The following is a 13,564-nucleotide window of genomic DNA, read 5'->3' as shown; positions in this document are numbered from 1 at the left end:
GAGGGCTTGCAGAAAAGCTCTTCATTTCTTCTCCCTGAGCCTACCCTAAACCTTTCACCCTGCAAGAAGGTTATTTACCTTCTGCAGTTCACCAGTCCAGTCAACTAGGTGTGTTCCACTTAACACCAATCCATGCTAAGTCAGGATCAGCCAAGTGTCACTGGTTTCTGTATCCCTTTGTGCTTCACTTTTGCTCTCATTTCTTTTTTGTCTTTCACTCTCTGCTCTGACACATTCACTCCAAAGCTGAAATACTTCAGGGGCAAAATGTTTAGTAAATGAATACACTCTTAAAACACAACTGTAATTTTTCACCAGTAATTTTAAAAGTCACCCATCATGAAAAGCAGTGCAGACATACAGCAACAAGAGCCATGTCACTAGTTCATGCTTAATAACCATGGGGTGGATTCTCAGGTAATATTTTAGTCTGAGTAACATTTTAAGCAAGCATCAGTCCCTAAAGAAGCAGTCTTACTTTGATCTCAGTCATGGTTGCTCATTCCCAATCTCACCATCCTTTCTCTAAATACCAGCACAAGATGCTGGGCAGTATCGAAATTAAAGTTCACATATTTTGTCCTTTCTGGCCGTGTTAGTTTTAAACTGGATTAGTTCCCCAGCTGCTTCCATAGCACAACCATAAAACGCCTGCACCAGCTCAAAGCAGGAATTGATGTCTGCCTAATCTGGCCCCAGATTAGCCTCAGGGTGACCAGCCTTACTCAACCCCGATTGCTCTTCCCAGGTACAATGATGTGTGTACCCAGTAAAACCATCCACTGCAGATAAGGCCATGTAAACAAGACCCCACCCACGCTCCCGCAGTCAGAGCAATCCATTCCCTTGCTCGGGGAACAATGGCCTGATGGGTGGACAGAAACCTGCAGAATTACTTGTGAAGTGCCCCGTAGGAAGCTCCAGGGCATGCACGGAGCATCCCGTGACGGGGCCTGTGAAGACGGCAGATTCCAATGTATGGGGGGGAAAAAAAAAGCAAGCACCAACTGGGTAGAAAGAGAGCTGTCTTTCATAAGATCCTTGCTAGTGTTTGGAGAAACTGTCCACCTTGAGACTGAAAACCAAATACTGAGTATTTAACCTTTGCTTTACATTTTAGTCACAGAATTACCAGGGAGATTCTTGCAATTCTCTGCTAGAGAATCCAGGCCAAACCAGCTTTTGGTTAACAAAAATCAAAAGAAATTTTAACTGTGGAAAAGGTGAAAAAACTCCAATTCATGTAAAAAATTGACTAGTATAAAATTGACTTCTGCTGCAGCTGCATGCCAGAGCCTCTCTGTACTCAGGGCAGGGTATCTAGTCAGCTAGATGAGAAGAATCCACAGGTGAAAGATACTTGTGCCAGGGCTGTGAGAATGCAAACTGCAATGAAAAGCAGTACACAGAACCTTCTGCCTTTAACATCTGAAAAGTGTAGGTAGTTAAAGTAGGTAGGTGTTTGCACAGCAGCAGAGCCCTTCAGGGCTCCAGGAGCTGAGCTTCTTTCCTGTAGCACCAGATATGCAGATCATTAGCTGTTCTTACCTCCAACAAGAGCAGTGAAGAAGAGATACCATAAAAGATAGGCTTTGTCACACCATGAAGCCGTATATTTATATATTAAGATTAGTTCAGTAGCACATGCTCAGCTCTGAGATCTATATTATGGATAATCCCCTGAAAAAGATACCTATAACGCTTTCTGCTTCATCAATGTCACACCCATTTTCCTAAATAAGACTCCAGGCAACCAACAGCACCAGCCTGGGAACAGGTGAGAGAAGGGAATTCTCAGAGCATCATTTGGAGCAGGGGCAGGCTGTGTGGAGCATTGTGCTGTGACCTCTCTCTCTGTCTCTCTCTCTCCTTACCATACATCTTGCCTTCGTCGGACAGGATGATCTTGCGGCGGCCGCATGGCGGGTAGATGGCTAGCGCTTCCTGGAAGCTCTGCTCGATGTCCGGGCTCCACACGCCCTCGGCGTCATTGTCGATGGGTTTGTCCAAGGCCTCGCTGCCCCCCGAGTCGTTGCTCCCCTCAGGGGAGGTGGGAGAACTCCACTCGTTGGAGGTAATGGTGCCAGCTAGAAACTCCAAGGTGCCACGCGGAGGAGCAGACTCAGAACCTGCAAGGGCAAGCACATCCCACCGGGCAGTTAGAAACCCTCCAAGGAGATTCTAAAGCAAAAAAGCTGAAAAAAATCCCAATTAGGAGGGGTTTACTTCAAGTTTATCTAAAACGATAACTCAACCACATGTTGGGTTTTTATTTGTGTTGAGATGAAAACATTTTCTACAAATCCTTCTGAAAAACAGCCTGCTCCAATTTCTCTTTGGTTCATTAACTCTGTCACTTCCCAGCTCTCCTCAGGAGTCATCTCGTGTCTTTCTCTCCTTTATCTTTCTCCCTGCACTGCCATTGTCCATGTCACTGTTATTTAACTTTCCAAAGCACACATAGAGGGATTCAGCCTGTGTGAAAGACTACAGCAGTGATGAATTATCCAGTCATCACTGAGCACTGGGATTGAAATTTTCTTAGATACTGTTTCACTGGATCAGAGTTAGTAGTTGGTGTCACTTCTAACGCTGACATTTCTTCTCAAGGATCAGCTGTGCTATTAAAAAAGCCATTCCTGGACAGTTTAATGCCGTGCCTTCCAAACCCCATATCCTGGCAGGAGCAGAAGGCACCATGAGTACAGGGATGACAGCACCAGTTGCAGGTCAAGAACCAAGGTGCTTAGCCTGTTGTTACTGCTCATCCTCAGAACGACTTTGGGGAAAATTCCTTCAAGTTTCCCCTGCCTCTCTGCTCCCTCATCACTTTCTAGTCTCAAGCTATTAGATTTGCCACTGGGCAGGAGCAGAATTTGGTTTCTCATTGAACCTAAGCAGGCAGCTGCTAGCTCTTGAAAACTACAATAAATTATAGTCTACTTATAAATGCTTACAGGAGAGGCTGAAGCCTTTGAGTGGAGCTGCTGAAACACTCATTGAGAAATTGACTTCAGACCACACAGACACTTCCAGTCAACCAGGCAGGAGATAAATGGCTTCTAAAGACACAGATAATTCTTCTGCCTTAATCCCAAAGCTGTTTGTTTATCATTTTAATAGCTTTGTTATCTGGGCTAGAAAGAATGTTCACAAGCCAGCATTTGAGAATCCAGCCAGAATTCAAAACTTCCCTCCCTCTTCCCTCTCTCTCATTGAGCTGGGTAGCAAGAAAATCAGAATAAGGACTGCTTTTCCAAAAGCAGCAGAATCATCAAACCTGCACTGAACATGAGTAAGAAGAGAAGTCTGACATGGCAACTCTCTAGCTCAGAAATATCACAGTGAAAATGTAAAGGGGAACACAGGAGAAATTTGGGTGTGGTATTTGTCAAAAACTAGTCATTAAAAAAAAAATGCATGCAGTTATGCCATGTCATAGTTGATATAGGGAGAAAACAGTCCATTCATTCAAGCTCAGAACTTCAAAAATTCAGGGCTCATAGCTCCAGAAACTTTTCTGACAAACATTTTTCAAGTCTTTCTTTAGTTTCTTACCTCTTTGGATTTTGTGTTTTTTAAATCTTCTCCAAGACCATAATCACCAGATTTTTTTTTTTAATAAAAGCTGAAATTCTTGCAGCACTTTAACATTTCAAAACCTGAAATTGTAAAGATTTGGCAACACTGGCTCTCAGAAAGTTTTGCTGCTCCTTAATGACTTTAGACAGCAGCAAATACATATTTTGCATCTCCAAAAGCTAAGGAAATAAGACAATACTGTGCCTTTGACTAATTTCAATACAGACAATATAAATTAGACAAATAATTAGACACAGCATTTTAACTATGCAGCATTTTAATAAATGGTGCACAAAGACATTTTAAAAACCCAGTATTTGACTTATTTCCTGTGAGAGTATTTGAAACACACAAATCACTGGAATGGTCTACCACAGCCCATCCATTCATTTCAGCACCTACATGAGATTATTTCAACCCTCTTGATCCATTTAATGAACATGGAAAGAAATAATACAATGGGAGATGAGAGGGGCAGAGAGGGGAACACACACTTGGCTTTTTACCACTGGGACAGACATCCCAGCACACTGTGAATGGCACCAAGGTCAGCTGTGTGACTTTAAGAGACCCTGAAATGAAGGGTAACAGTTGCTTCCCTCACCAAACATTCCCCCTTTCACTGACAGATGCTAATCAAAAATTACACGGGTATTTAAGAGATTGTCCTGCTGGGGAATCCATGTAGAGGAGTAAGCTTTCCACAGCGAGACACTGACAGGATAAGAGAAGTTACCTGCTCCAAATCTTCCTTCCCCAAGCACCCCCAGTCCCTGGAGGCTCTGCAGACCCTCCACAGTAAACACACATCAAAATATCCACAAACACAAGGCCCAGGCTGGTTGTAACTTGTGATGACAGGCTGAAAAGCAGAGAGTTCAGAACGAAACCCAAGGTGTGACAGCAAGTGCATTCATCATATCACCTGCACTGGGAGCTGCAAATCTCACAGGAGCCAGCAGGTTTCACACCAAGTGCAAACATCTCCAGCTGCTCAACTACAAGACTCCCAAAGCCACAGTCACTGGAAGGTGCAGGTCTGCTCTCAGGCCAAATCCCCAGCAATGCACACAGGCAAAGTCATCTAGGGGATGAAGGACCATCATGACCATAAAAAGCATCTGCTTTGAATCTAGTTATTTTCATCTCCTTAGTGTCCATGCTGACACAGGGGAATACCTAGCAGATGATTTCATCATGGCACACTCTTAAGTTGAAACTCAATAAATATCTGAAGCATATCTCTGAAGCATAACTCTCCTCCCCCCATCACACACCCTGATCATTTCATATTTTACAAGGCTTGGCATCTGCACTAAGTGCTTTTGGTGACACAGGAAACTTTGGGTCCATTCTAATCCAAGCTTCAGAATAACTGGAGGAGAAAACATGTCCTATTCAGTGCAATGTCAACTCTCCAGACTCTGTTCTCCAAACCTTAAAGAAAAGTTGCACTGACTTGACTTGAGCACATGTCATTCATACCTTAAGAGAAATCCACAAAGCCAGAGACAGAATATGTGAAATTTCTCTCACAGTGGTGTAAATCAAGGGAGACGTGGAACATAATAGCAGTGACAGAAGAAATTGTATAAGTTTTGAAGTGACCAGACACATTTTTTTAATGCTTCTTATTTTTCATTCCTTGCCCTGCAGTTAATTTAATTTCAAGTTACAGCAGGTCAGCAAGGACCGAAGTGTGGTATTGTGGTTAATCCCAACTTTTCTACACTCTGGGTCCTGATTCTGCTTTCCTTTCTTGGTACTAAAGCTATCCCTAATAGATGATGAAAAATGGGGAACCCTACAGATTCTAAAATCAAGGATGTTTGGCCATCTCCAGCTAAAACCTCTGTAATTACTCAGATTACAAAGCACACTAGCAAAACTTTTACTTTTATTTGATAACTTCTGAAGAAATTCCATAGACTGAAATGGCCATGGAAATCCTTATAACTCTGTGCCTCTGGATCACTAAGATGCCAAAGGCTTAAAAGGCCGGCAAAGTTGTCTTAAATAATGTTGCTTAACTAGTAAGCTCCATGTGCAGTCCCAGGCAATGCTCTGTGCCAGCAGCAATAGCAGTAATTCAGGGAGCTCTGGTTGAGTGCTATCTGATCTCTTGGTCTCTGCTTTGGCTCAACACTTTCAAGCCTTCTGTTTCCTGCACTGTTGATCTGAACTCGGTGGCCAAGATGACCACTCATTAAAGTAAGCAAAGCAAACTAAAAAAGAAGCTGGGGGTTAAACCCTGTGCTAAATTACTTTATTAGGATGGCAAACTGGAAAACTGGCAGTGGAATCGCTTCCCACTGAATGAGCAATCAGGTAAAAACCAGAGGATTTTTCAGAAGCATGAGAATGCTGAATATCTTATTTATAAGAAAAGTTTCTATAATATTCATTAGTAACATCTTTAACCAAATACAAATGTTTCAGTTAGCATCTACTTTCTATTTGCTTCTGTCTTCTATTTAATAGTAACTACATGCATACAGCCTGGGAACTTTAATGGTGATTTGTATTACCAAATGTTATAATATTACTAAATATTTTAGTACTTGTTAAATTTTTTTTTAGGTTCTGCCTGTGCAAGAGTTTGTAATCACAAAGCTCTCTTCTGATGTGGAGGGAATTTGATTCTGAAAGCACTAAACAGACATCCTAAACATGCTCAGACAATTCCTTTCCCATCTGAATTCCCTCACCAGGCACAGTTCTGAGGAACAGAGTAGTCAGAGGATGTTGTCCCATATTCATAAGTGCAAGTTTTGCTAGAGGTCACAGAGCTTGGTGTTTTTTCTCTTGGGATTCCTTTCACCTGAACTTATGCCCCACTCCTTGCCTTTTGTACTTCTGCGATTGTACCTCACAGTTTTCTTTATCCTGATCTCACTCTTATTTCACCCAGAGATGATTACGTATCTTTCTTTGTGGGGTACAGTCATGGGTTCTCCCCCAGGTTCAAAGACACAAGGCCCCTCAGAGCACATCCACCTCCTCACCACAGTATCTCTATCTTCCTTCCTAATGTTTCCCTCTGTCCAAATACTGTTTCTTACTCACTCTTGCTCCCTGTTTTTCTTTCTGCCATGGTCATTTCTTAATGAGTCGCTCACAAAGCAAAACCATGGAGAAAACACAAAAATCTTTCATCTCCAGCAGCTTTGGTTGAAGTGTTCCAATTCTGATAATTTCAACACTAACCCTCTTTCCTTTCACACGTGGTATCTCATTGAGATTCAGAGATCCTGCAGGGCTAGACAGCTGCCAAGAGCCCTTCAGCAAGGTCTTATTGACAGGGAGCACATCTTTAAACAGACTCCACAGTCTGACACATCTGCTTTCTCATATTAATCCCTCAGTCATTACTGTTGGTAACAGCTCCCTCTTAAGTGTTTGTGGCAGCTGCTCAACACAAAATCATACTTTCCTGTGGATCTGAAAAATTGCAGCCAGCTGCCTCCAGTTGTTCAGTTTTCTTAGAGCTGCTCTGTCCAAGAGGTTCCCCCCAGCCCACGGCCACCCCCTGTCCTGCTGGAATGGAGCACAGCACAGCAGGCAGAGGGTCCCCATTGAGTCACTCACCCCTCCCAGGCAGGGGCCCCTGCCAGCACAGCCCTGTGCAGTCCCACAGGCGGTTCCACTCCTGCTGCGGAGCTGGCTGCTGCTGCTGCTTCACCCAGAGCATCCCTGCACCCTCGGCCTCATCCACTGGACTGCGGGCTGTGCAGCCAGGGATTGCTTCACCTTACAGGTGCTCCTGGGTGCCATTGAAATGCAAACAAACCCCAACAATTCCCGTATTCGGTGTAACGTGAGCCAAACACTCCTGCTATAGAGGATTCCAACCACATTTTCAGATCTGATCAGCAGTCCGAAATTTTGCAAAAAAAAAAAAAAAAAAAAAAATCAGTTCAGCCATAACAGATGGTATCCTGCTTCTCAAACTATAAAGTATATTTTATATATATATATATATAAATAAATAAGAAAACCTGGAAACAGGAGCAACCAGCCACTTACTCCCATCCAGAACACCTAGCAAAAGAACTTACACAATGCAGTGCTACAAGGAGATTCGGGTTTAGGGAAGCAACAGTCCGAAATACTAAGAAACCTATTACTCGAGGTACAAGGTGGAAGATAGCAGTCAAACTTACCAGAGGAAGAAGACTGGGAAATTCTATGGGACACTACAAGAATAGCTTAGTTCCTCTGAAAGAGAAAAATTAGTGCAATCAGTAGATGAGTAGCTCCCAGATGGTGCAACTCAAGGACTGCAGGAAAAACACACTGGAAAGGGAAAAGGTGGGCAAAGCAAGTATTCAACGATAAATAAGAGTGGTGAAGGTTTGCAGACAAAAGAGGAAAAAAATAATGGATATTTTTATAGGGTCTCTACAGAAAAAAATTAAGAATGCAACTGAAGCAAGACCACTGAACCGTTCCTAGGAAGGTTACAGTACTTTTGCAGCACCAGACAGCAACCAGTTCCTCAGGCTTCTTAGGAGCTGCACTTCCATCATTAAAGCAGCCTGGAGACAGTGCAGATGGGTGGGTGCAGTTCACTGGGCCTCCTGCGGGCTTCACTCAAACACTCCAGAACACCTTAGCCAGGGGCTGAGCCTGGCTGTCATCTCACTTTTTGCCTCAGGCCTCCTGCAATCCTGAGTAATGCCGGCTATTCCCTGTGAATAGCCCTATCCACCCAGGACAGCAGAGTAGTGCTGCATAATCCCATGAATAAAACCAGTTAAGGTGAGTGTTACCGCCTGCAGAGGAGGTAAAAGCTCTTAGCAAGCAGCAGTGCCAGGCAAGGAGGAAAGAACTGAGATTTGCCTCTCTATATTGGGCAAGGTAATAAACTCATTCTGTCCACAGGCTGCACGGTGAGATTTTTGTCTCTGTCTCAACACTGAGTAAGACTGGTTTGCAAAGGAACAAGCGCTACTCGCCTCAGATCATATCCAACAGGAGGCTGGGCTCCAGCTGAATGCTTGTCACACTGCCTAACACAAAATCATGCTCGGTTTGTTTGCTGCACCGAAACTGCCTGCAGCAGCTGCTGTTCAAAAGGCACCTGACTTCCCGAGCAAAGCAAAACAACTCTGAAATTATTGCAGCAGCTAGCTCTGGCTGAAACAGAGAGAGGATGTAGTGTCCAGCAGAGTGATATAAATCAAAGCAAGGAGAGAGGAGGACTTCCATCAGTGCAGCCCTGGATAATGCAGTCAAACAGGATGTGATGAGATAAGGCTGTGTGTGGCCTTGCACACCATCCAATCAGTTACATTTGAGATAAAAGAAACAGCACAGAGCCTTGCTGCCCTAAGGAGGGGAGGAAAAACCCCACAACCCAACAGCAAAACCCAAAGGCCAGCTCTGATCCCACAGTCTGGATGTGGGCAGCTTGGGGGCCTGTCCTGAGCAATGGGCAGCTCCTGCCCAGCTCCCACGTACAGGCCGCATCACAAGGCCACCAGCCTGGGACTGTCAGAGCGACTACTGGTGATTCATGCCTCAGCTGGGAGAGAAAAACCAGCCAGCAAGGGCAGCCGAGAGAGATTGACACTGCCAGGTTGTGCTGGGACAGAGCCACGCGCTGGGCTGGCCCCAGCTCCCAAAGGAACAGAGGAATTCCTGGGGAGTCACTGTTATCTCCCATGTGGGAACCGTTCCCAGAGCTCCCATTCTCCCTGACTTTCCAAGACATGTGGCATGTGTTTCACAGCTTCCCAAGGAGATGAAGGTTGCGGCAGGGTGAAAATGGCTAGCCACCCTGGTGCTAGCAGCAGCAGGCCCAGGAGTCATTCTCCCTGGAGCTGGTTAGAAAGCAAGGGAACCAGGAGGGAGTCAAATGATCAACATCCCTTCACAGAAGCATTGGTAGTGTCAGCTAACACAGGAAAATTGGAACTGTCCCTTTAGGTACAGGCAAGTGTAGATATTGACTGACTAAAATGACTTGAGAATGACCAAGCCAAGCTAGAGACAAAAAGAAGTCAAGCTGAGAATCTTCCCAAAGAGTATTATTCACTTAATTATTAAAGGATAGGGAACTTTCAATAGCAACTTAAAAAAACCTTGCTCCTAAACTTGCAGAAGCTCAGTTCTTCTGAAAATCTCACCAATAGGCTCAAAAGCCATCATTTTACCTATAGAAAAAAATAGAGGATGAAGATGTAAGTGAACCACCCAATAGAAAAATCAGAATAAGGGTAAAATCTAGACAAGAACTTCAAGGCAAGAAAATGTTAACTTTAAAAGTGATTTGCAATTGCAAGTGGTAATTTCAGAGGGGCTCATGTCTAGAAATAGAGCACGTTTTAAGGGTTTGCTGACAGGTAACACTAAGCTGAAACTCATAATGCCCACTTCATGATATCAAAACCAAATTCTGATTTCCTAATCCTGCCTCCTGTTCATGACATTTTTCAATCTCTTCTCTAGGGCTCAAAGATAGATGCTCCAGCAAAGCCTCACAACTGTGACACGCCTGGCTTCCAATGACACTAATGGCAGAACTGAACATGAGCTCAGACAAGAGACAGATATTTGCAAATTTCATTGAATGCAGAGAAAATGTTTAGCTCCAAAACCCTAGTCAGACTCCAAGAAAAGAAATAGTTGAACCTGGGCTATGAGACTTCCAAGAGAATAGGCAGACAGTGATGACACAACCCATGAACGCAGTCAAATTTCCCTTTCTGTGGTGCTTGCAGGTGGTCTGTGTTGTGGGCATGGCCTGTCTGGTCAGGACTAAGCCCTCTACTAAAGGCTCAAGACAAATGCAAATCACTAACAGGCAGAACAGGTATATAAAGAGGGACCAAGGCTCAGTGCTCTTTCGAGTTTCCCTCCTTCAGTCAATCAATTACACGTGTGCTTTGATTTTAGTAGAAGTCAGGCATGAGCTCAAAGGGGTTTGATGCTTGTTGTAAGGCAATGCCTAAGCAAAGAGCAGCCACAATGAAACACCTCCATCAAATGAATGAAGCCTACCCATGGGGTATCCAGACACCACCCCAGCTCAGTTTTGGGGTACACACCCCATCTGCATCATGCAGCAGATCAGCATTTACTGCTTACACATTCAGTTCTCAAGGCTGACACTGTGAAAGCCAATGTTTCTGTAAAACAGTGTGAAATTTCCTAGCTAACACACACCAGACACTTCTGCCAGATTCCACTGCTCCTACCAGTTTGATACATGACACAGTAAAGCCATCCTCAACTCAGACCAGTGTAATTTTGAGTTCAGAACTCTTTCCTCTCTCTAAATGTGGCATAAACCTGCAATCATCTCCAACTTGCTGAACACAGAACGATTTCACAGAAAGCAAATTAAAATCATGAGAATCTATAATTACAACCCCAAACCTCAAGCAGGAATCAGTTAAAAAATAATAAAATAAAAAAAGAAATGTCAAAAACTGAAAAACAAACCTGTCCCCAGATATTATAGGAAAGTATGAACCTTCTGATTTATCTCTTTGCCCTTCCAGACCCTTCTTGCCAGGAAGGTCAACAGGTTATATACCTTCTGCTGGATTAATCTACAGGAGAACAAGGGCAGCTAGCCAAGCAAAACTAGATTCTTAAAGGGACACAGCCAACCACAGACTCTGCTCCAGTTTTTAAAGCATGTCCTTACAAATAAAACCTGTGACCAAAAGCAGTGGAAAAAGATGCTGATACTCTGTTTTTCAGTTTGCATACTGGATGGATAGAAGCAGAGATTTACATGTTCTACCTGCAGTTATTCTCTTCTGATTACATAAATCCTTCGCAAACTAGTGGAGGCAGAGAAATAAATATATTTTTATTAATTTCATAAAGATAATTCAAAGAGCAGTGAGTGTGCTTGGACATAATCTCCTTACACAAACCTCTCTTTTACTCCTTTTTTTTCACCTTAAGCTGACAAGATTTTCAAACCAAAAGATCTGCCTAAGTCCTGCTAGTCTGGTACAAATGAGCTTTATTTCAATGAGCTTACAGAGATGTATGATCAGGTAAAATGAACTTAGGACACATTAATAAATCCTCCCTTTCCATTTCAGTATACACCTGCTCCACATTCTCTTGATATTTCCTCTTTAGTTCAAGCAGTCCAGGTTACAAGAGATTACACTCTGCCTGGACATCTATCATTAATGGTTACCATACTGCTGGAAGGGAGGCACTCTGAGGGCTACACTGATTTGTTTTTTCTTTGGCAATAGCAGAGCAGATGTTCTGAAGGCTTGCACCCAGGCTCTGAAAGCCACTGGCACTCATGTCTCAGAAATACAGGAGGGTAAAACACCTACCCTTTGGCAATCACATTCTAATGAAGGTAAGAACAAGGTAATTATAAACCTACAAGAGAACAGAAAAACAGAGCCAGTGACTCAGCCAGTAGCACCAGGAACTGGAAAACCTGCCCCTCCCTAGCAGGAAAACGTCTAATTCATATGGTGTTAAAAACAAAGGGGAGTGACTGCATCATCTCCAGAAAAAGGAGGACCCAAGAGGCAGGAACAATAAAACAAAAAACCTACCAAACACTCCCCCCATCCCCAAAAAACCCCAAGAACTCAAAACACCACCACCTACCCCTAAAAAACTCTTTCTAATAATCTAGTCTCAGATCTTGTAATGAGCTCCATGCATGCCAACTCATGGCTTTTTTACAAGGCTGTACAAAGGAACATGCTGGGCATTTACTTAGTTGGCAGAAGTTGCAAATATATGAACATCCGTTACTGTAAATACTAATAAACCTGATTGCTCCTCAAAGGAAGATAGAAATGCTGTGAAGGTAAAGAACGAAAAGAACACAGTGACCAACAAAATAAGTTTTGATTTAAAATAGCATTTGTTACTCTCCACGGAAATCACAGCAAATTACTTCAGATTGGCTTGGAGAGCACTGATCATATTGCTAGAAAATTGAATAATGGCTTCAAAACTATGCATAATTATATATATGATATATGAGAGACAAACAGAACCAACAGATACAGAGGGCATCTACTGGGATGCTGCAGGCATCTTTGCTAGTCCAGTTGTCTTTGACATCTTAATTAAAGATCTAAGGTTGACTCAAAGTAATGTTAAAGAAACTTGCGAGTGATACAGAATGAAGTTTACAAGCACGAGTGGGTAGAAACAATTCAAAGAGTGTTAGTGTAAAAAAGAAAACAAAAGAAGCAAGGGAGACAAATAGGACTATGTTGGAAAAGTAGTGCAAAGAAAACCCAGAGATAAAATCAAGGAAAAAGCCGGGCCAGAAGCAGGAGCTAAAGACAAGCAAGAGAGAGAATGCTGAACAAATGAGAGAATTGTCTGCAAAGCAAATGCTTCTGCAAAATGACCGATGTGACTTTAATCTGCCTGGGCTCAGATATCACTTCAGGCAAGGAAAAGAGATGAATCACTCCAACTCGTGGAATATTGGATCTCATTCTGACAAAGAAACACAGATAAACTGAAGAAAGTGTAGAGTATAAAACACCCCCGATAATTAGACCTAGAAAATGTAAAAATATTATTATTATACCCTCATTAGTAGCTTTTAAGAACTTAGGAGATGTAAATGCAGAGAGAAATAATAACCAATCATTTCAGAGAAATACACACCAAGGCAAAAACTGCTGCAGTAGAGTAAGAAAACTTTTCTGATGTACACGGGGTGATAAAAAACTTGCCCCAGAAAACTTTTACATGCCATGGGGGAGAGGGAGGGAAGAACCAAACTAAACCCCAAATCTAACAAATGAACAAAAGACAAACATGAGCTATGGACAAAGTATAAGAGATCTTTAAAAAGACATAATACTAAATTTTACATTTTTAAGATAAGTCATGGTCAGATAAAACAGAAAACTGTATTGCTCTCACAGGAGCTACTGCAAACATGGTCCAAAGAACTACTTATGGTAGGGAAAAATGGCAATGTTGTTAAGAAAATGTCCCCATTCTTCTCCCACCCTTC

General features: G+C 42.9%; 1 protein-coding gene across 1 annotated transcript in view; it reads right to left on the bottom strand.

Annotated features, from left to right (window-relative positions):
* TEAD4 (TEA domain transcription factor 4) overlaps nucleotides 1–13,564 on the bottom strand; it is a 50,722-nt gene that overhangs the window by 34,729 nt on the left and 2,429 nt on the right. Inside the window, exon 3 of the mRNA XM_054270144.1 lies at nucleotides 1,875–2,129. Within this exon, the coding sequence (XP_054126119.1) occupies nucleotides 1,875–2,129 (255 nt within the window). The remainder of the gene's footprint in view (nucleotides 1–1,874; nucleotides 2,130–13,564) is intronic.

The sequence above is a fragment of the Melozone crissalis genome, unplaced genomic scaffold (assembly GCF_028551555.1).
Source record: "Melozone crissalis strain CALT ecotype California unplaced genomic scaffold, PUWL_Pcris_2 ptg000008l_1, whole genome shotgun sequence".
In the NCBI taxonomy this organism is placed as follows: Eukaryota; Metazoa; Chordata; class Aves; order Passeriformes; family Passerellidae; genus Melozone; species Melozone crissalis.
Note: the sequence above shows the minus strand (reverse complement) of the source record. Positions and strands in the feature narration are given on the sequence as shown.